The sequence below is a fragment of the Panulirus ornatus genome, chromosome 36 (genome assembly GCF_036320965.1).
Source record: "Panulirus ornatus isolate Po-2019 chromosome 36, ASM3632096v1, whole genome shotgun sequence".
NCBI lineage: Eukaryota > Metazoa > Arthropoda > Malacostraca > Decapoda > Palinuridae > Panulirus > Panulirus ornatus.
In genome coordinates, this window is record NC_092259.1 from 2665348 (window position 1) to 2689315 (window position 23968).

The window sequence follows — 23968 nt, forward strand, 5'->3', positions numbered from 1 at the left end:
GCCCCGATCACTCAAAATCTTTTTCACTCCATCTTTCCACCTCCCATTTGGTCTCCCACTTTTCCTCGTTCCCTTTTCCTCTGACATGTATATCCTCTTGGTCAATCTTTCCTCACTCATTCTCTCCAAGTGACCAAACCATTTCAAAACACCCTCTTCTGCTCTCTCAACCACACTCTTTTTATTGCCACACATCTCTCTTACCCTATTATTACTTACTCGATCAAACCACCTCACACCACATATTGTCCCCAAACATCTCATTTCCAGCACATCCACCCTCCTCCGCACAACTCTATCCATAGCCCACGCCTCGCAACCATATAACATTGTTGGAAACACTATTCCTTCAAACATACCCATTTTTGCTTTCCGAGATGACGTTCTTAACTTTCACACATTCTTCAATGCTCCCAGAACTTTCGCCCCATCCCCACCCTATGATTCACTTCCGCTTCCATGGTTCCATCCGCTGCCAAATCCACTCCCAGATATCTAAAACACTTCACTTCCAGTTTTTCTCCATTCAAACTTACCTTCCAATTGACTTGTCCCTAAACCTTACTGTACCTAATAACCTTACTCTTATTCACATTTACTCTCAGCTTTCTTCTTTCACACACTTTACCAAACACAGTCACCAGCTTCTGTAGTTTCTCTCACGAATCAGCCACCAGCACTGTATCATCATCGAACAACAACTGACTCACTTCCCAAGCTCTCTCATCTACAACGGACTGCATACTTGCCCCTCTTTCCAAAACTCTTGTATTCACCTCCCTAACAACCCCATCCATAAACAAATTAAACAACCATGGAGACATCACACACCCCTTCTGCAAATCTACATTCACTGAGAACCAATCACTTTCCTCTCTTCCTACACGTACACATGCCTTACATTCTCGATAAAAACTTTTCACTGCTTCTAACAACTTGCCCCCCACACCATATATTCTTAATACCTTCCACAGAGCATCTCTATCAACTCTGTCATATGCCTTCTCCAGATCCATAAATGCTACATACAAATCCATTTGCTTTTCTAAGTATTTCTCACATACATTTTTCAAAGCAAGCACCTGATCCACACATCCTCTACCACTTCTGAAACCACACTGCTCTTCCCCAATCTGATGCTCTGTACATGCCTTCACCCTCTCAATCAATACCCTCCCATATAATTTCCCAAGAATACTCAACAAACTTATACCTCTGTAATTTGAGCACTCACTTTTATCCCCTTTGCCTTTGTACAGTGGCACTATGCAAGCATTCTGCCAATCCTCGGGCACCTCACCATGAGTCCTACATACATTAAATAACCTTACCAACCAGTCAACAATACAGTCACCCCCTTTTTTTAATAAATTCCACTGCAATACCACCCAAACCCTCTGCCTTGCCGGCTTTCATCTTCTGCAAAGCTTTCACTACCTCTTCTCTGTTTACCAAATCATTTTCCCTAACCCTCTCAGTTTGCACACCACCTCAACCAAAACACCCTATATCTGCCACTCTATCATCAAACACATTCAACGAACCTTCAAAATACTCACTCCATCTTCTCACATCACCACTACTTGTTATCACCTCCCCATTAGCCCCCTTCACTGAAGTTCCCATTTGTTCCCTTGTCTTACGCACTTTATTTACCTCCTTCCAAAACATCTTTTTATTCTCCCTAAAATTTAATGATACTCTTTCACCCCAACTCTCATTTGCCCTCTTTTTCACTTCTCGCACCTTTCTCTTGACCTCCTGCCTCTTTCTTTTATACATCTCCCACTCATTTGCATTATTTCCCTGCAAAAATTGTCCAAATGCCTCTCTCTTCTCTTTTACTTATAATCTTACTTCTTCATCCCACCACTCACTACCCTTTCTAATCTGCCCACCTCCCACGCTTCTCATGCCACAAGCATCTTTTGCACAAGCCATCACTGCTTCCCTAAATACATCCCATTCCTCCCCCACTCCCCCTACCTCTTTTGTTCTCACCTTTTTCCATTCTGTACTCAGTCTCTCCTGGTACTTCTTCACACAAATCTCCTTCCCAAGCTCGCTTACTCTTACCACTCTTTTCACCCCCAACATTCTCTCTTCTCTTCAGAAAACCTCTACAAATCTTCACCTTCGCCTCCACAAGATAATGATCAGACATCCCTCCAGTTGCACCTCTCAGCACATTAACATCCAAAAGTCTCTCTTTCGCATGCCTATCAATTAACACGTAATCCAATAACGCACTTTGGCCATCTCTCCTACTTACATATGTATACTTATGTATATCTCTCTTTTTAAACCAGGTATTCCCAATCACCAGTCCTTTTTCAGCACATAAATCTACAAGCTCTTCACCATTTCCATTTACAACACTGAACACCCCATGTACACCAATTATTCCCTCAACTGCCACATTACTCACCTTTGCATTCAAATCACCCATCAATGTAACCCGGTCTCGTGCATCAAAACTACTAACACACTTGCCTCTCAGGATCTTTCTTCTCATGCCCAGGTGCATATGCACCAATAATCACCTATCTCTCTCCATCCACTTTCAGTTTTACCCATATCAATCTAGAGTTTACTTTCTTACACTCTATCACATACTCCCACCACTCCTGTTTCAGGAGTAGTGCTACTCCTTCCCTTGCTCTTGTCCTCTCACTAACCCCTGACTTTACTCCCAAGACATTACCAAACCACTCTTCCCCTTTACCCTTGAGCTTTGTTTCACTCAGAGCCAAAACATCCAGGTTCCTTTCCTCAAACATACTACATATCTCTCCTTTTTTTTCATCTTGGTTACATCCACATACATTTAGACACCCCAATCTGAGCCTTCGAGGAGGATGATCGCTCCCCGTATGACTCCTTCTTCTGTTTCCCCTTTTATAAAGTTGAAAAACAAGTAGGGGAGGGTTTCCAGCCCCCTGTTCCCGTCCCCTTTAGTCGCCTTCTACGACACGTGAAGAATGCGTGGGAAGAATTCTTTCTCCCCTATCCCCAGGGATAAGCTTTCACACAATCCTCAGGCAGAACCTTCTGTTTCCATGCTAAACTACATATAAGATGCATCCACTCTATCACACTTTCTCCTTCATACTTCAGCATTTCAGGGAGAATAAAAAGATGTTCTGGAAGGAGGTAAATAAAGTGCGTAAGACAAGGGAGCAAATGGGAACTTCAGTGAAGGGCGCAAATGGGGAGGTGATAACAAGTAGTGGTGATGTGAGAAGGAGATGGAGTGAGTATTTTGAAGGTTTGTTGAATGTGTTTGATGATAGAGTGGCAGATATAGGGTGTTTTGGTCGAGGTGGTGTGCAAAGTGCGAGGGTTAGGGAAAATGAGTTGGTAAACAGAGAAGAGGTAGTAAAAGCTTTGCGGAAGATGAAAGCCGGCAAGGCAGCAGGTTTGGATGGTATTGCAGTGGAATTTATTAAAAAAGGGGGTGACGGTATTGTTGACTGGTTGGTAAGGTTATTTAATGTATGACTCATGGTGAGGTGCCTGAGGATTGGCGGAATGCGTGCATAGTGCCACTGTACAAAGGCAAAGGGGATAAGAGTGAGTGCTCAAATTACAGAGGTATAAGTTTGTTGAGTATTCCTGGCAAATTATATGGGAGGGTATTGATTGAGAGGGTGAAGGCATGTACAGAGCATCAGATTGGGGAAGAGCAGTGTGGTTTCAGAAGTGGTAGAGGATGTGTGGATCAGGTGTTTGCTTTGAAGAATGTATGTGAGAAATACTTAGAAAAGCAAATGGATTTGTATGTAGCATTTATGGATCTGGAGAAGGCATATGATAGAGTTGATAGAGATGCTCTGCGGAAGGTATTAAGAATATATGGTGTGGGAGGCAAGTTGTTAGAAGCAGTGAAAAGTTTTTATCGAGGATGTAAGGCATGTGTACGTGTAGGAAGAGAGGAAAGTGATTGGTTCTCAGTGAATGTAGGTTTGCGGCAGGGGTGTGTGATGTCTCCATGGTTGTTTAATTTGTTTATGGATGGGGTTGTTAGGGAGGTGAATGCAAGAGTTTTGGAAAGAGGGGCAAGTATGAAGTCTGTTGGGGATGAGAGAGCTTGGGAAGTGAGTCAGTTGTTGTTCGCTGATGATACAGCGCTGGTGGCTGATTCATGTGAGAAACTGCAGAAGCTGGTGACTGAGTTTGGTAAAGTGTGTGAAAGAAGAAAGTTAAGAGTAAATGTGAATAAGAGCAAGGTTATTAGGTACAGTAGGGTTGAGGGTCAATTCAATTGGGAGGTGAGTTTGAATGGAGAAAAACTGGAGGAAGTGAAGTGTTTTAGATATCTGGGAGTGGATCTGGCAGCGGATGGAACCATGGAAGCGGAAGTGGATCATAGGGTGGGGGAGGGGGCGAAAATTCTGAAAGCCTTGAAGAATGTGTGGAAGTTGAGAACATTATCTCGGAAAGCAAAAATGGGTATGTTTGAAGGAATAGTGGTTCCAACAATGTTGTATGGTTGCGAGGCGTGGACTATGGATAGAGTTGTGCGCAGGAGGATGGATGTGCTGGAAATGAGATGTTTGAGGACAATGTGTGGTGTGAGGTGGTTTGATCGAGTAAGTAACGTATGGGTAAGAGAGATGTGTGGAAATAAAAAGAGCGTGGTTGAGAGAGCAGAAGAGGGTGTTTTGAAATGGTTTGGTCACATGGAGAGAATGAGTGAGGAAAGATTGACCAAGAGGATATATGTGTCGGAGGTGGAGGGAATGAGGAGAAGAGGGAGACCAAATTGGAGGTGGAAAGATGGAGTGAAAAAGATTTTGTGTGATCGGGGCCTGAACATGCAGGAGGGTGAAAGGAGGGCAAAGAATAGAGTGAATTGGAGCGATGTGGTATACCGGGGTTGACGTGCTGTCAGTGGATTGAATCAAGGCATGTGTATGGGGGTGGGTTGGGCCATTTCTTTCGTCTGTTTCCTTGCGCTACCTCACAAACGCGGGAGACAGCAACAAAGCAAAAAAAAAAAATATATATATATATATATATATATATATATATATATATATATATATTTTTTTTTTTTTTTTTTTATTATACTTTGTCGCTGTCTCCCGCGTTTGCGAGGTAGCGCAAGGAAACAGACGAAAGAAATGGCCCAACCCCCCCCCATACACATGTATATACATACGTCCACACACGCAAATATACATACCTACACAGCTTTCCATGGTTTACCCCAGACGCTTCACATGCCTTGATTCAATCCACTGACAGCACGTCAACCCCGGTATATCACATCGCTCCAATTCACTCTATTCCTTGCCCTCCTTTCACCCTCCTGCATGTTCAGGCCCCGATCACACAAAATCTTTTTCACTCCATCTTTCCACCTCCAATTTGGTCTCCCTCTTCTCCTTGTTCCCTCCACCTCCGACACATATATCCTCTTGGTCAATCTTTCCTCACTCATCCTCTCCATGTGCCCAAACCACTTCAAAACACCCTCTTCTGCTCTCTCAACCATGCTCTTTTTATTTCCACACATCTCTCTTACCCTTACGTTACTCACTCGATCAAACCACCTCACACCACACATTGTCCTCAAACATCTCATTTCCAGCACATCCATCCTCCTGCGCACAACTCTATCCATTAGCCCACGCCTCGCAACCATACAACATTGTTGGAACCACTATTCCTTCAAACATACCCATTTTTGCTTTCCGAGATAATGTTCTCGACTTCCACACATTCTTCAAGGCCCCCAGGATTTTCGCCCCCTCCCCCACCCTATGATCCACTTCCGCTTCCATGGTTCCATCCGCTGCCAGATCCACTCCCAGATATCTAAAACACTTCACTTCCTCCAGTTTTTCTCCATTCAAACTCACCTCCCAATTGACTTGACCCTCAACCCTACTGTACCTAATAACCTTGCTCTTATTCACATTTACTCTTAACTTTCTTCTTCCACACACTTTTCCAAACTCAGTCACCAGCTTCTGCAGTTTCTCACATGAATCAGCCACCAGCGCTGTATCATCAGCGAACAACAACTGACTCACTTCCCAAGCTCTCTCATCCCCAACAGACTTCATACTTGCCCCTCTTTCCAAAACTCTTGCATTTACCTCCCTAACAACCCCATCCATAAACAAATTAAACAACCATGGAGACATCACACACCCCTGCCGCAAACCTACATTCACTGAGAACCAATCACTTTCCTCTCTTCCTACACGTACACATGCCTTACATCCTCGATAAAAACTTTTCACTGCTTCTAACAACTTTCCTCCCACACCATATATTCTTAATACCTTCCACAGAGCATCTCTATCAACTCTATCATATGCCTTCTCCAGATCCATAAATGCTACATACAAATCCATTTGCTTTTCTAAGTATTTCTCACATACATTCTTCAAAGCAAACACCTGATCCACACATCCTCTACCACTTCTTAAACCACACTGCTCTTCCCCAATCTGATGCTCTGTACATGCCTTCACCCTCTCAATCAATACCCTCCCATATAATTTACCAGGAATACTCAACAAACTTATACCTCTGTAATTTGAGCACTCACTCTTATCCCCTTTGCCTTTGTACAATGGCACTATGCACGCATTCCGCCAATCCTCAGGCACCTCACCATGAGCCATACATACATTAAATAACCTTACCAACCAGTCAACAATACAGTCACCCCCTTTTTTAATAAATTCCACTGCAATACCATCCAAACCTGCTGCCTTGCCGGCTTTCATCTTCCGCAAAGCTTTCACTACCTCTTCTCTGTTTACCAAATCATTTTCCCTAACCCTCTCACTTTGCACACCACCTCGACCAAAACACACTATATCTGCCACTCTATCATCAAACACATTCAACAAACCTTCAAAATACTCACTCCATCTCCTTCTCACATCACCACTACTTGTTATCACCTCCCCATTTGCGCCCTTCACTGAAGTTCCCATTTGCTCCCTTGTCTTACGCACTTTATTTATCTCCTTCCAGAACATCTTTTTATTCTCCCTAAAATTTAATGATACTCTCTCACCCCAACTCTCATTTGCCCTTTTTTTCACCTCTTGCACCTTTCTCTTGACCTCCTGTCTCTTTCTTTTATACATCTCCCACTCAATTGCATTTTTTCCCTGCAAAAATCGTCCAGATGCCTCTCTCTTCTCTTTCACTAATACTCTTACTTCTTCATCCCACCACTCACTACCCTTTCTAATCAACCCACCTCCCACTCTTCTCATGCCACAAGCATCTTTTGCGCAATCCATCACTGATTCCCTAAATACATCCCATTCCTCCCCCACTCCCCTTACTTCCATTGTTCTCACCTTTTTCCATATATATATATATATATATATATATATATGTTCACAACATACTGTGCAAACCTTAATCAGAGAAGTGACGGTTCTTCATTCCATCTAGTCCCACCACATGCTCTTCTTGAATAGCTCATATCCACAGCCTGGATTCTTGACCTCTGTGCCTCATTCCATGTCCATGTTTCAGCTGCATAGGTCTGGGTTGGGAGGACTATGCTGTCCCTTAATCCTTTCTCCACTTCCATACTTATACCTCTACCCTTCATTGTACTATGAAGAAACACATGACTCTTCTACTTGGTACTGCTCTCTCCCTTATCTCTTCTTCCACATCACTACACTTACCCAAGACAGCCCTAGATACTTAAGTTCCCTCACTCTTTCCCATACCCCTCCCCCACATATCCACAGCACAGTTTAGTACACTTTCTTCTTTCACTCTCTTTGGTTTTACAAAATCTATATTTTTACTCCATTTCCTTTCAAACACTATTACTTTACTTTTACTTGCATTTACCTTCAATCTCCCACTTACACACATCATAAAACACACTTACAACCTTCTGCAACTCCTCTTCACTCTCTGCAGACAACAGAGTATCATCCTCAAACAGGCTCGCCACTAGCCAGTATAACTCACCACTACACTCTGTCTCTGCACCCCTTTTCCCAAGTTTTGCTTTCATCTCCATCCATACATATATATATTAAAAAGCCAAGAAGACATCAAACTGCCTTGCCTCACACGTACATGTATCCCAAAACTTTCACTCAGCTTTCCATCCACATGCATTTGCTCCTCTATAGAAGGCTTTTACACCATCCAACAGTTCTCCCCCTATGGTTTATATTATATATCCTTAACATATCCCACACAAAGCATTCCACTCAGCTCTGTTGTATGCTTTCTCCAGATCCATAAAAGCTGCATACAACTTCTTACATTTTTTTTTGCTAAATACATTTCCATGGTCATCTTTACTACAAAATTCTGATCCACACATCCCCTACCTTTCGTAAAACCCTCTTGCTCTTCACTTTTTCTGCATTGAGTCACTTCCCTTACTATGTCAATTAATATTTTTGCATACACTTTTCCTGGTATACTTAACAGACTTATTCCCCCATAATTGCTACATTCATCCTTCACCCCTTTTCCAATGAATAAAGGCTCAATAAAAGCTTTCACCCAATCCTCAGGCACAACCTTCTGTTTCCATGCTAAATTACATATAAGATGCAGCCACTCTATCACACTTTCTCCTTCATACTTCAGCATTTCAGCCATAATCCCATCCACTCCAGGTGCCTTTTCAAACTTCAGCCTCATTACCTTCTTACCTACCTCTTTTCTATACGTCCCTGCACTTGTATTCTCTTCCTTCCCTCCTCCAGACCCATACGTGTAACAACTGCTGCCTTCCCTTCTCCCACATTCATAAGTTCTTCAAAATAGTCTTTCCATCTTCCTTTCACTTCTGCCTTTTGATTCAGCTATTCCCCTTCCTTACTTCTCACATCAGCTTTTCCACTCTTACATCCACCTCTTTTTTCACCTCCCTCCAGTATAGTTTCTTATTATCCTGAAACTTTTCACTTCACTTTCACTCAAAATCTTCATCTACTCTTTCTTTGCTTTCCTCTGTCAGCTGTTTAACATTCCACTTACATACTTAGTATTCTTCTCTCCTTTGCTGAACTTTCACTGGTACATTCCTATTGAGCAATCTACCGTATCCCTTTTTCTCCTCTTTCACAGCATTTCTAATCTCTTCTGTCAACCATGCATTGCCCTTTTTATTCCTGTTTTCACTACCTTGTATCCAAGGTCTACAACCTCTACTAGTGTTTCTCTAAACATTTTAAACACCTCATCCATACATGACTGCATTCCTACATTCACTGCACTTCCATCTAAGCTCTCATTACCTTCCTTTCATACTCCTCCCAGTATTTTTCCTGATTCATCTTTTTGTTTGCCAACACTTTTACCTCTCCATACTTCTACTTCTCCCTCATCCTCATCCCAAGAACCTTGAAATGGTCAAAGTCTCCAAAGAATCCTCTCACAACTATAGCTTCCAGCACACACTTTCTCAATCTTTCATCCACTTCTCTTCCATCATACCTCATCTATGCATATCTGTGGATCATCTTGTGCTAAAAAAAAACGTTTTAGTAAGGAATACATCCCTCTCAGCACAAATATTCACAAGATAGCTTCCATTCTTAGTTACTCCAGGCATTCCCCATTTACCAATTATCTCACCAATTCCATCACATCCCACTTTTGCATTCATGTCACCCTATACAACCACATTTCTCTCATTCTCAAAATAATTTTTTACAGTCATTCAAATTCCTTCAGAAAAGCCTCATTTCATCCTCAACTAGTACAGTCTTCAGATTCATGGGCACATACACACATACCCATGCATATTTCACAATCCCAATCTTTCCTTTCACCCACACTATTCTTGATCCATTCCATCAATGCTCTGTAACACTCCCCCACACTTCACCGAGAACAGAATAGTACACCCTCCTTTTCCTCTTCCCTGATAGTTTTCACTCAGTCTCGTTCATACCACACCTATGCCCTCCCATAACCTCCATTCATCATCTCCATTTTCACTCACCTCACCCACACTACAATTTTCAAGCCTCTCCACAATCTTCCTTCTTTTATTCTTCCCAGTCATCCCATTCACATTCTGCACCATCACCCTCAATTGCTCCCTCCTTTTAACTATGTTTAGGCTGCATAGGTCACAGTTGGGAGGACTTTGCTGTCCCATTACCCTCTCTTCACTTTCATATTTACACCTCTCCCCTTCATTATTCTATTAAGGGACTTTTTTTATATACAGATAAATTTGTGGAGTTGTGTGCTGAAAAAGGACTGCTGAGTGGGGATACCTCATTTAAGAGGAGGTATACATATGTAAGTAGAAGAGAAGAGTAGGTCAGCAGGCATTACATATTAATTGACAGGCAGGTAAAAGAGAGACTTTTGGATGCAAATATCTTAAGGATGGCAGCTGGTGGGATGTCTGATAACTGTCTTTTGGAGATGGGGGTTAAGATTTGTAGAGGTTTTTGAAAGAGAGGAAACATTCCCGGGGAGAAGAGTGGTGAGAGTAAGCGAGCTTGGAAAAGAGACTTGTGCGAAAAAGTACCAGCAGAGGTTGAGTATTGAATGACAAAAGGTGTCAGTAAATGATGCAAGGGGAGCAGGTGAGGAATGGAAGGTATTTAAGGAAGCAACACTATGGCATGCGAAAGGTGGCAGGTGGGCAGATTGGGTAGGGGAGGTATGTGAAGTGAGAGTTGGGAGTGTAGTTTCGTGAAGAGAGAAGGGGTAGTGAAAGCATTGTGTAGGAGGGAATATGTCAAGGCAGCTAGACTGAATGGTATTACAGTTGAATATATCAAGAAAGAAGGTGATTACTTTGATTGCTTGGCAAGTTATTTCAGTATGTGTATGGATCATGGTGAAGTGCCTGAGGACTGGCAGAATGCATCTATAATGTCATTATATAAAGGCAAGGGGGTTAAAAATGAGTGTTTAAACTACATAGGTATCTTAAGTTTGAGGAGTATACCTTGTAAGTTATATGGGAGGGGTTTTGTTTGAGAGGGTGAAAGCATGTACAAAGCATCAAATTGGAGAGGAGCACTCTGGTCCCAGAAGTGGTAGAGGATGTGTGGATCAGGTGTTTGGTTTAGAGAACATTTGTGAATAATTCTTCAAAAACACAGATAGATTTGTATGTGGCATTTATGGATCTGGAGTGGGCATATAATAAGGTTGATAGAGATGCTTTGTGGAAGGTCTTGTGAATATAAAGAGTGGGAAGAAAGCTTGTAGAAACAGTGAGAAGTTTTCATCATGAGTGCAAGACATGTGTATGATTAGGAAGTAAATGATTCCAAGTGAGGATTGGTCTGTGGCGGGGGTGTGTAAAGTCGTCTTGGTTGTTCATATTGACTATGGATGGGGTGGCAAGGGAGATAAATGCAAGATTCTTGGAGGGGCAAGTATGCAGTCTGTGGTGGATGAGTGGGCCTGGGAAGTGAGTCAGTTGTTGTTTCCTTGATCAGCATTTATGGCAGATTCGATTGAGAAACTGCTGAATTTGGTGACTGAGTTTGGAAGTTTGTGTGAAAGGAGAGAGTTGAATGTAACTGAGTTTGGAAGTGTGTGTGAATGAAAAATGTTGAGAGTTTATGTGAATAAAAACTAGGTTTAGCAGAGTTGAGGGAGAGGTTAGTTAGGATGTGAGTTTAAATGTAGAAAAATTGGAGGGAATGGAGGAAGTTAAGTGCTTTAGATATCTGGAGTGGACATGGCAGCAAATGGAACCATAGAAGCAGAACTGAGTCAGAGGTTAGTTAGGATGTGAGTTTAAATGTAGAAAAATTGGAGGGAATGGAGGAAGTTAAGTACTTTAGATATCTGGAGTGGACATGACAGCAAATGTAACCATAGAAGCAGAATTGAGTCAAAGGGTGGGGGAGGAGGCAAAAGTCAGACCACAGAAGAATGTGTGGAAAGCAAGAATGTTATCTAGGAAGGCAAAAATGGGTATGTTTGATGGAATAGTAGTCCCAACAACATTATATGGATGTGAGGCCTGGGCTATAGATAAGGCCATGAAGAGAAGGGTGCTTTTATTGGAAATAAAATGTTTGAGGATAGTCTGTGGTGTGAGGTGGTTTGATTGAATACATAATGGAAAAGTAAGAATGACATGGGGTAATAAAGAGAGTGCTCGAGAGAGAAGAGGGTGTGCTGAATGGTTGGAACACATAGAGAGAATGTGAGAGGAAACATGTACAGGGGAAACAGGGAGACCAAATTGGAGATGTAAGGATGGAGTGAAAAAGATTTCGAGGAATCGGAGCCTGAATATGTAGGAGGAAGAAAGGCATGCATGGGGTAGAGTGGACTGGAACAGTGAGGTACACTGGAGTCAGTGTGTTATCAGTGGACTAAACCAGTAAATGTGAAGCATCCAGGGTAAACCATGGAGAGTTCTGTGGGGTCTGCTTGTGGATAGGGAACTGTGGTTTTGGTGCATTACACATGACAGCTAGAAAATGGCATAGCGAATGTGGCCTTTCTATATCGGTTCCTGGCACAGTCTTTCTAACACGGGAAATGACGATCAAGCATAAAAACAATAACCTTTTACTTTCATCAGTAAACTTCAATGATTAGACATGCAGTCACATACAAATATCCTGCAATATACCAGAGCAAAGTTGAACCAAGCTTTCTGTTTCGGTTAGAAGAAACAGAGGAGTTGGTACAACTTCAGCCAGCCACATAGAAGGACTTTGAATCTTTAGGAATGTTGCAGAGCAAGTCCATGATTGTGTATACAGCTTGGTTGGATAAAAGTGTATGAAACTTTATTTCTTATAAGTACATTCACCTTCTGTGATTTAAGATTTGAAGATTCACTAATTAGAAATATAGTCAACTATTCTTTTTTTTTTTTTTTTTTTTTTTTTAAGAAATATGTGCATCTACATGAACTCGTAGCTCATAAACTTTCACTGACAAGTAGAACTTGTTGCTTCACTGATAGTAGACACCTGTAGCAACTAAGTTAAAAATATGTGCAGCTTAGCTGGTCAAAGGCCTGTGAAACTTCACTGTATAATGAATTAGTTCATTTGTTACTTCCTGGATAAATATATAATTTTCAGCCATCATCAGTGTGTTAAAGTGAAACATGAACACCACCTCCTTTATCACTGCACTTTGTAACATGAAGCCAAAGATCTCCAAGAGCAGCTCTTTACACATAATGCTTCCACAGTATTCCATCAAAAATAATTCCTCTGACATACTTATCTTAAATATCCCTTGCCCCAATTGATTTTCTTTTCTCCTCTGTCCATCTGTTCCACATTTTACCCCTGTTTGTCCCCTGAGTAGTACTGCTGTATATCTTTTTGATCAGCCTGTCAACTGCCATATGTATTCTATAATATTTCATTCAAGTACCTTTCATGTGAAGTTTCCACACCATTATTCTTCTCATCAATGATTTTCATTCTTTATCTCTAATTCTGTGTACTATGCAAGTTTTCCTCCTCTGCTGCTCTTATTCATTAACCTATACTGACCTGTGACATCAGAGTCAGAACAAATACTCCTTCAAGCAAGCTTCTTGCACACAATACACAATCTTTTTTTCTTTTTCCATTCGCCAAGCTTTCATTGCACCTTGTTTTTCCTTGAAAACTTCTACTCTTTAACTTCAGGTTTCCCACTATGAATTCAGTTTTACACCAATATTCCTAATCTCAAAAACAGCTTTGAGTTCTTCACCATTCGAGCTAATATTGTGCTTTGATATCCCACCTTTTTCAGAAACTAAAGTTTTACTTTTACCTACATTCACTTTCAGTATCTTCTTCTTACATACATCAAAAAAGTTACCATTCTCTCCAATCCCTTTGATTTAGTTAACATCATATCATCATCTGCATACAACTATGATATCTTGCATTCTGTTTCACCGTGAATTAACTCTATATCAACCTACCTCACTCTCATCTCCCACAGTGGCACATTCATAAAAACATTAAAAAACCATAGAAACATACCCTTGATAGACCTCCACATTTTTTCAAACCAGTCTCATATGTCACGGCTTTTATGTTTCTTTCCACATAAAATGTAGAGGATTATCTTAATGTTTTGCTTAATAGATACATTTTCACCATACATAATTTGTTGTTCATCAAATTGTAATTAGAAATATTCTTTCATTACTTTTCAGGTGGTTGATCTTCTCAATGACTTGTATACTCGCTTTGATGCCATCATTGAAAACTTCGATGTGTACAAGGTAGGTTCATTTTAAAAACAGAGAATAGTGGAGGAAAAGATAACATCACCATGCAAGTTGAATAACTGTGGAATGAGAGAAACTGCTTGAGGTGTTTCTAGGAAAACTATACAGAGATGCTGCAGTTTGGTGTTTAGTGAAGGAATATGGTCATACATTTTGGAATAAGAGAAGAGTGCATCTGTCTGTGAATACATGAATATGTTCTTCAGCATGATCATAATTTGAAAGGTGATATAGATGTATAAGGAAAAAAGACAGGAATTATGTTTTCATCTTCAGCAGTTTATATAAAGATGCTGATATAAAAGTACTGTAGAGGTTTGTCACTCCTTACTTATTTCCAATAAAGGCCTCACTTGTGTACAGCATTAGGTATTTACCAATCCCAACACAAAGCTTGACTTATCTCCAAAAGAAATTAACTGCCAATATGCATTAAGCATATCCCACTGGTCTTCAACACATGAACCTCATCGGTCTTCTTCACAACCCATTTACAGTTAGCACCACAGATTCCATAAGGCTTCAACATTATCTTTACTGGTCTGAATTACAGTGCTCATGGCTTCATGCCAGCATGAAGCCTTTACCTTTCTCCAGCACAAAGCCATAACCATTTTCCAGCTCAAACATAAAGCTCTAAAAATTCATCAAAAATACCATACAATTTGATCAGAAAAAGTGTACTGGGCACTTATGCCTATAAGTTGTGGCCTAAAATGGCCTGAGCAGAAAGAGAGCTTGGCCCTTGCCTGATATGTGAAAACAATCAAGGCCCTCCAAACTCATTGTATTTGATATTAGGTCCTCACCAGCACCTAACTTCTCTTCTCTCTAAGCAAATTGCTCTTACCTAGCTTAACAGGAAGGTCTAACCACCCCTACTTCACAAATTTTCTAATATTCTGTACAAAACCCACAGAAGTCTCCAACACAAAGATCTTACTAGTCCTTTGCACAGTTACATCATCAGTCAATAACACAAAAGTCCTCTGCAAAGTCCATAATACTCTCCACCACAAGACCCTTAGTAGTCTTCATAACAAAGCCCATGCTGGTCTTCAGCAGAAAGATTGATCATAGCAGCTGTACTATTGCTCACAGGTCACCCGTAGGAAGCCCTTGCCATCTCCCAAAACAAAACCCTAAACCAATCAACAACACAGTTGCCTAAATGGTCCACGAAAAAGCCTTCATTCTTTTTCAGTTTGCTGAAAGACTGTCTCTAAAATACAGCTCTCACCTATCTCCCCTTCATTAGGTTGAGACTATTGGTGATGCATACATGGTGGTATCTGGGCTTCCAATGAGGAATGGAACTGAGCACACTCGAGAGATTGCCAGCATGTCTCTGGCACTTCTGAGGGAGGTTGAGACATTTACCATCCGGCATCGGCCTGAGGACAAGCTCAAACTGAGGATAGGCATGCATACGGGTCCTTGCGTGGCAGGGGTAGTGGGCCTCAAAATGCCCCGCTACTGTCTCTTTGGAGATACTGTCAACACAGCCTCACGCATGGAGAGCAATGGACAACGTAAGCAAATATTTTTAATCAGAAGAGTATGTTTATGGGTTCTCTGATATTATAAACAATTAGTATGGGTCAAATGTTAATATATTAAAGCACACAGTGGTATTACAAAAATATTCAATCTGATAGATACCATAGGCCTTTGATAAGTTGATGGTAGAAGACAGTTCAAAAATACTTTTAAGTGAAGGATCATCATTGACAAAAAAAAAAGATGCATATCTGATCCAGAATTCAGATTATGCAGCTTTTAGCTACTTAGCATATTGATTTCTTATGAAATGTTTAAACTTAGTAAGAAGGAGAAAGAAATGCTTATAATTAGGTCTTCATCAGTGTTGCTCTAGGAAAAATTGTTTGGTTCTTTTCTATGCATCAATTCATCTAATTTGAAAAAAATGAGATGAAAGTTTTTCTGTCATGTATCACATGTTTTTATAATGCAAAATAATGCAATTTTCTTTCTTTCTTTCAAACTATTCACCATTTCCCGCATTAGCGAGGTAGCGTTAAGAACAGAGGACTGGGCCTTTGAGGGAATACCCTCACCTGGCCCAGTTCTCTGTTCCTTCTTTTGGAAAATTGAAAAAAAAAAAAAATAATGCAATATGTAAAGATATGTTCGATTTTAGGGTTATAATGGTGAGCAGGTACAAATGGTAATAGAATACACAACACTAACTTGCTTCTTCATTCAATGCAGGCTGAAGCATGAGAAATCATCCCCAAACATTTGATCATTCAGAATATTCTTACATACATCATGAAATATATCAGTAAAAATATTTGATGAATATTCTTTATACTCAGTACAAAGTTCTTAAACTTGCTTAGTATGTGAAATGAAGCTAAGGCATCTGAACACAAGATAATCAGACAAAAGATTGGACTGGAAAAGAAAGAGAGTAGAGAAATGAAACATGAACCATGAGGGAGAAAAATTGGAGGATAGGGAATAAAATAGGTAGGAGAAATAGAAAAGGAGAGAGGCAGGAGAAACTGGAAAGAAGGAGAAAGGATAAGGGTAGAGAGATTTTGGAAGGAGAAGAGTAGAAGGAAAATAGGAAAAAGGGGCAAGAGGAATTAGTAAGGGGAAAGGCAGAGAAAATAGGGAAGGAGAAGAGCACAATGAATTTCGAAGGAAAAGAGCTTGAGCAGTGAGGAGGGGGGTGGAGAAATGGCATAGGAGAAGGCCAGGAGGAACATGGAAAAAAAGAGGAAAAGAAATGGGGAGAAAAAAAATAGAAAATATTGAAACTATACTATACTGTTTTTGTCATCAGACTATATATTTGGAGATGAAACTTTGTTAAATATGGTAAATGGGTCTGCAGAGTGCACAAGACAAAAGAATTACATAAAAAAAAAAAAAAGCAAGTTAAATGCATTTTCCTACTTTCTTGGTCAATCTCGTCAGTCCTTTCCAATCAGTGTTTTTGTTGATGATGAACATCAATCAATAGCATATAGTTACTTCAGTAGTGTGTAAGAATAGGAGTTTTGTACCACACCTTTTTTGTGCATAAATGTAGTTTTTTCTTTTCATCGTCACTGGGGGTATTAATATAATTCAAACATTCAATTACTGTAAACTCATTTGAACACATGAAGGAATCTTAGAGGCATAGAGCAACAAAATACTGTAGTGCATTTATTCACTTTATTAGCATAATATCCAATACTTCACTGTGTTCTTAATATTTGTAGAGTAATTCATCTTTTCCTCTTATCATTGATATTTGACCTCATTGGCAGTATTATAAACAATGAGGTAAGAAGGTACTGCTAATGTGGTAGGTCAAAATTGGGAAGTTTTAAATTTCAGTGCCTCAAGGGAATACTGCTTTTTTAATGTTGAAGGCTCCAATCATGGACAGAAATCCACATCAAGGCTGGGCCTTAATTGAAATATAGAGAGAATTATGAAACAGAAAAAGATAAAACAAGGGAAAGAATTTATAATTTTTTGAGAAAGTGAAAAACCTATCTTTTGAAATGTGCTAGGTCATGGTTATTGGGAAAGACATGTGAAGGTAAAGAGTTGCAGAGCTTCAATAGATAGGGAAAGAAGCAGGTATCTAAATGGCCCACCCTTGAGTTGCTGATGGCCACACAATAATCATGTGACGAAGCAGCTTGCTGAGTATTGCATGGTGTAGCTAGTGGTGTGGGCATACAAGCAGCCAGCTGTCAGGAGCAAAAACCAAAGTAATACCCATAGAAGAGGGAAAGTGAACCAACATTGCGGCTTAGGGCAAGGGGGTCAAGTTTGGAAGTTAGCCTGGGAAAGTTTATGATGTGGACTGCTTTCGACTCAACTCTGATAAGTAAGGATACAGAGCTAGAACCTCCCCAGATGGGAGAGCAGTACTCCATACAATGACTCATCAATTCCTTGTATAAACAGAGCAAGCATTCAGAAGAGATGAAGTTTCGACATCGAAACAGGACACCCAGTTTCTTGTAGGCAGACTTGGTTATTCTTGTAATGTGGGATTTCCAAGAAAGAGTGGATGTTATGGTGATACCAAGTATGTTCATTGAGTCAAGGAAAGGAATTAAAGAACCGTCAATGGAGAGATGAGAGTTGAGAGGAGTTTTCGATAGAGAGATGGATAGAAATTGGGTCTTGGAGCATTGAACTTAACAAGATTTTGTTCATCCCACAGAGATATCCTGTCCAAGTCGGAGTTTACTGAGAAGGCTGTGTCAAGATGAGAAGCAGATCAAGTGAGACAAGTGGGAGCAGTGTTGAATCATCAGTGTATGAATGCATTGGATTATTTGTGGAGAGGAAATCAATGAAAAAAGAGGAAAAAGTGTAGGGGACAGGAAAGAACCTTGAAAGACACCACTGTTGATGGAGAGAAGGGGAGAGGCTGATCCATCAACAACCACAGAGACAGATTGGTGAGAGAGGAAGCTAGATATGAAGGAGCAAAGTGAAGGAGGGGAGCTTAGAGATGAGACCCCCGTAAAAAGCCTTAGATATGTCAAGGGCACCTACACTTGAATCCCCAAAATCTTTATGGGATGATGACCAGACATTAGTCAGATAAGAAAGAATATCACCTGTGAATCTCGCCTTATGAAAGCCATACTGGTGATCAGAGAGAAGACTGTGATTCTTACGGTGTTTAGGGATATGGGAGCTGAGAAGGGATTCAAATGCTTTGGATATGGTACATGTCAAAGCAATAGGATGATAGTTAGAGGGGTCAGACAGTCACCCTTCTTAGGGATGGGATGTATCAATGCATGCTTCCAAGAAGGAAAAGTTTTGATTTTTAAACTGAAATGGAACAGATGAGCAAGCACAGGTGCATGTTCAGAGGCACTTTCAGTATATGGGGATGGATACCATCAAGACTATGAGCCTTGCTTGTGTCCAGAGAAAGAGGTGCTTTTCTGATAGTCCGAAAAGAGATTATGGGAAGGGGCATAGGATTAGTAAGAGGAGCATCAGGGGTGAAGGAATGTTACAGTCATTCAAGGTGGAGTTACAGAAGAAACAGGAACCAAAGAGTTGCTTTGTCTACAGGAGAGACAGCGATAGTACTGTCAGAGCAGAAAAGTGAAGGAAGGTAGAGTGACAGAAGTTGTTAGAGATGCTCTTAGCTACAAACCAGAAAGACCTATTAGTGGATGGTGAGAGGTTATCCCACTTCCTTTGAATAAAGGAACACTTCACCTCACAGATAACGTGCTTGCAGTGATTACAAGCAGTGGTAGAAGCTGAATGGGAGCCAGATAACGTTCTTGCAGTGATTACAAGCAGTGATAAAAGCTGAATGGGAGCCAGATAACGTGCTTGCAGCCATTACAAGCAGTGATAAAAGCTGAATGGGAATCAGAGGAAAGAGAGTTTTTCCAAGCCCAATGTCTGATCCCTTGCCTGAATGGCCTCAAAATAGGAATGGTTGAATCATGGGCTGGATGAAGAGGTCTTCCTGGAGGAAGAGGGGATGAATGCTTCCATTCCCACAAGAATAACTCCGATATGCCTTTGGCATAAACAGAAGCATCATCACATAAGAGACTAATTTACCCAAGGAAAGTCAGAAAAGAAGTTACGTAAGTTATTCCAATCACCTTTGATCAGGTGCCGGCATTTACGCTTAGAAGGGGCTGTTGGAGGGGAGGTGCCGTTAGAATAGATACATTTATAAGAGAGTGATCAGAGGAACCGATTGGGAGTGAGATTGTGTATTTACAGCAGGATGGACTAGAGGTGAAAAACAAATTCAGAATATTAGTAGAGTGGTCACAGCAGTCAGGAATATGGGTAGGTTGGGAGCTAATTTGCTCTAAATCATTGAGAATGGAGAACTTGAGGGCTTTAATCCCTCCACCGTCTGTATGGGAGAAATTCAACCATTCTCAATGGTGAACACTAAAATCTCTGAGGTAGAGGATCTCGGCTTGTGGATGAGAGCATGTCACAGTCTCATGGCAGGAGTTTAGATACTCGAAGGATGTAAAATTTGTAGGAGAGCAGTAGGCGAAACAGAAGAAAATTGTAGAAGTAGGGAGACAGAACTTGAGCCACTTAACATCAAAGTTCGGAGACTCCAGGTCCTTGAGGCATGCAACAGGTGTGTTGGTGTTGGAATAGGCACAATCACCACCTTTGTGCTGGAATCGTGAGTGGAGGTTATAGTTTTCTAGAGTATCCAAGTCTCACCCAGCCTTCTCATGGTAACCTCATTATTACACCCTTAGGGGTGGAATGAAGGGTAAGGTGTTGCCCAACTCCATCAGGGTAATAGTAGAGGAAAATACAGACACACACTTGAGGTGTGCAGTTTTTAGTTTTTAGATGATTTTGGAGACCATTGCCCCTAGAAAACACTGTGCTGGAGTTACCCACAGACAGTGGCCTGTCAAAGATGATGCACAAAAGGCTAGGAAGTAGCATTGGAGTCTACCAGTTATGCTGAGGAGTAAAGGAACAAACAATTGAGTGTGATGGCACTGAACATAAATGATATAATTGGTGAAAGTAAAAGAAGGGAGCTTAGGGAGAAATTTGAAAGTAATAGTTTAGATGCACTGGTGATTGAGGAAATTCATATCCTTGGGCATGGTGTATGAGGTGAAAATGGAAATAATGAATGCAAGTTATGGTAGGGTGTGGATGGAGGAGTGATATGGACAGGAATGAATGAAAATTATCAGGGAAGAGAGAAATATGGATGTGCTATATGCTTTCACTAAAGTGTGGGAGGGTGTTACAGAGCATGGATGGAATGGATCAAGAATAGTGTAGGTGAAAGGATAGATGGAATTGTGAAGTATGTGTGGGTTTGGAGAATGAGAGAAACATGGTTGTAATGGGTGATATGAATGCGAAGGTGGCATGGTGTATGAGGTGAAAATGGAAATAATGAATGCAAGTTATGGTAGGGTGTGGATGGAGGAGTGATATGGACAGGAATGAATGAAAATTATCAGGGAAGAGAAAAATATGGATGTGCACTCATGCTTTCACTAAAGTGTGGGAGGGTGTTACAGAGCATGGATGGAATAAATCAAGAATAGTGTAGGTGAAAGGATAGATGGAATTGTGAAGTATGTGTGGGTTTGGAGAATGAGAGAAACATGGTTGTAATGGGTGATATGAATGCGAAGGTAGGATGTGATGAAATTGGCGAGATACTTGGTAAATGGGGAGTGCCAGGAGTAAATAAGAATAAAAGTTATCTTGAGGATGTCTGTGCCGAGAGGGGTTTAATCCTTGCAGACACCTTTTTTCAGCACAAGATGATCCACAGATATACATGGATGAGAAATGATTTGTAGTTTTTGTGGGTGTGAAGGTCAAGAAGTATAGGTAAGGAAGAATAGAGGGGTAAGTGTTCACATGGGAAGAGTATGAAAAGAGGCTGACCAAATGTTTAGGTGGAAGTGCAGTAAACACGTGTGAATGAGGTGTTTAAAATGTCTAGAGGAAGACTATTAAGGGTAGTAGAATTAGTTGTTGAATACAAGGTCATGAGATATATGAATAAAAAGGGAAATGCTTGGAGGACAAAAGAGATTAGAAATGCTGTGAAAGCGAAGTAAAAGGCATGAGGAGGGAAGAATATAAGATGTATAAGCAGAATGTTAAGAAGCTGACGGAGGAAAGCAAAGAATGAAGGTTTTGGAAGATGAGTAAAAAGTTTAGAGATAACAAGAAACTGTATTGTAAGGAGGTGAAAAAGGAAAAAGGTGGATGTAAGAGTGGAGATGCTAATGTGAGAAATAAGGAAGGGGAGTTGATGAATCAAAAGGAGGTTGTGAGAGGAAAGCCGAAAGAGCATTTTGAAGAACCGATGAATGTGGGAGAAGGTAAAGCAGCAGTTGTTACATGCATGAGTATGGAGGATGGAAGGAAGAGGATACAAGTTTAAGGGCCCAAAGCAAAATGGGAGGTAAAAGTGTGATAAAGTGGCTGAAAGTTGGAAGGCACTGGATGGGATTACAGCTGAAATGCCAAGGATGTATGTAGTAATTATGGGAGAATAAGTCTGCTAAGTATACCAAGGAAAGTGTTTAGAAGAATGTTGATTGACAGAGGGATGGAAGTGACATTGCAGAATAAGTGAGGAGCAAGAGAGTTTTAAGAAAGGTAAGGGATGTGTGGATCAGTTTGTTGTGATAAAGATGACTGTGGAAAAGTGTTTAGTGAAAGGTAAGATGTTGTATGCAGCTTTTATGGATTTGGAGAAGGCACACGACAGAGTCGAGTGAAATACTTTATAGGATGTGTTAAGAACATATGGGGTAACGGGACAACTGTTGCTTGGTGTGAAAGCCTTCTGTGTGGAGCAAATGCATGTGTAAGAGAGGATGGAGAGTTGAGCAAAAGTTTTGGTATGCGTGTAAGGTGAGGCAGGGCTATGTTACATCAACCGTGGTTTTTTAATATATACATATATATGGTTGGAATGATAAGAAAGATGAAAGCAAAACTATGGAAAGGGGGCACTGAGATGGAGTGTAATGGTGAGGTAAAGTGGCTATTGGCAAGCCTTTTTGCAGGTGATACTATGTTTTCTGAGAGTGGAGTACAAGAAGGCTGTAAGTGTCTTTTACGATATAGGTGATTGAAAGGAAACAGTGAAAGTATAGATTTTGTGAAACCATATAGAGTGAAAAAAGCATACTAAACTGCATTTACATGGGGGGAAAACCAACTGGAAGAGGTGAGAGAACTTGTATATTTAGAAACTCTCTAGGGTTAGTTTGGTGATTTGGAAGGAGAGATAAGGGAGACAGCAGTACAGAGTAGAAAAGTCACTGGGTCCCTTAACAGAACATTGAAGGGTAAAAGTGCAAGTATGGAAGTGAAGAGAGGATTGAGGGACAGCATAGTCCTCCCAACCCTGATCTGTGCAGCTGAAACATCGAATTCAAATGAGTCACAGAGGTCAAGAATCCAGGCTAAGGAAATGAGCTATTTGAGAGTAGCATGTGGTATGACTGGGTGGAACAAAGAGAGAAATGAGGGGCTGTATGGGAGATGTGGTATGGCAAGGAATGCAAAGGGAATTAATTATGGAGTGGTAAAGTGGGTGAAACATAATACTGTCAGATGATTTGACCACTTGGAAAGAATGCAAGATGGTGAGTATACAAGGAGAGTAGATGATCGTACAATTAAAGGGGTTGGTGCAAGAAGACCACCTGTGACATGGGGAAATAGAATGAAAGAATACTAGAGGGAGAGAAATGGTGGAAGAATTCATGGAATGGTGCATGCAAGGGAGACATATAAAGACAGGGATAAGTGGAAACTCTTCTGCCACGGACCCCCTTTGATGGGAGTTCCCTTGGGGAATGGGCATCAGAGATATAAATTGACAGATACAATACAAGGACTTTTGTCCAGCACAACTTTTTGCAAGTCCACTGTGCATAAATGAAGTTTTTTTCTGTTCGATATCTCAGAGGGTATCAATATAATCCTAACATTCAATTGCCGTAAACACATTTGTACACAGTAAGTTAGTTTAGTGACACAAATCAACAAAATATTTCATTGTGTTTGTTCACTTAGCATAATAACCAGTGTTTCACTGTGTCCTTAATATTTATAGATTAATGCATCTTCTTTTCTAATCACTGATACCCAACCTGTTTCTCCAGCACTGAAAATCCATGTATCCCCGACAACACAGAAGGTACTGGTGGAATACTACCCGTCTTTCATCCTTGAGCTACGAGGAGAGGTGGAGATGAAGGTAATGTT

General features: G+C 40.7%; 2 protein-coding genes across 2 annotated transcripts in view; one reads left to right on the plus strand and one right to left on the minus strand.

Moving 5' to 3' along the window:
* The window catches only part of LOC139760255 (atrial natriuretic peptide receptor 1), a 469288-nt gene that overhangs the window by 444036 nt on the left and 1284 nt on the right, over positions 1-23968 (plus strand). The window contains exons 17-19 of the mRNA XM_071683187.1: positions 14129-14197; positions 15462-15735; positions 23866-23960. Coding sequence (XP_071539288.1) covers positions 14129-14197; positions 15462-15735; positions 23866-23960 — 438 coding nt within the window. The remainder of the gene's footprint in view (positions 1-14128; positions 14198-15461; positions 15736-23865; positions 23961-23968) is intronic.
* Positions 1-23968, minus strand: part of LOC139760256 (solute carrier family 23 member 1-like) — a 268117-nt gene that overhangs the window by 20287 nt on the left and 223862 nt on the right. The window lies entirely within an intron of this gene.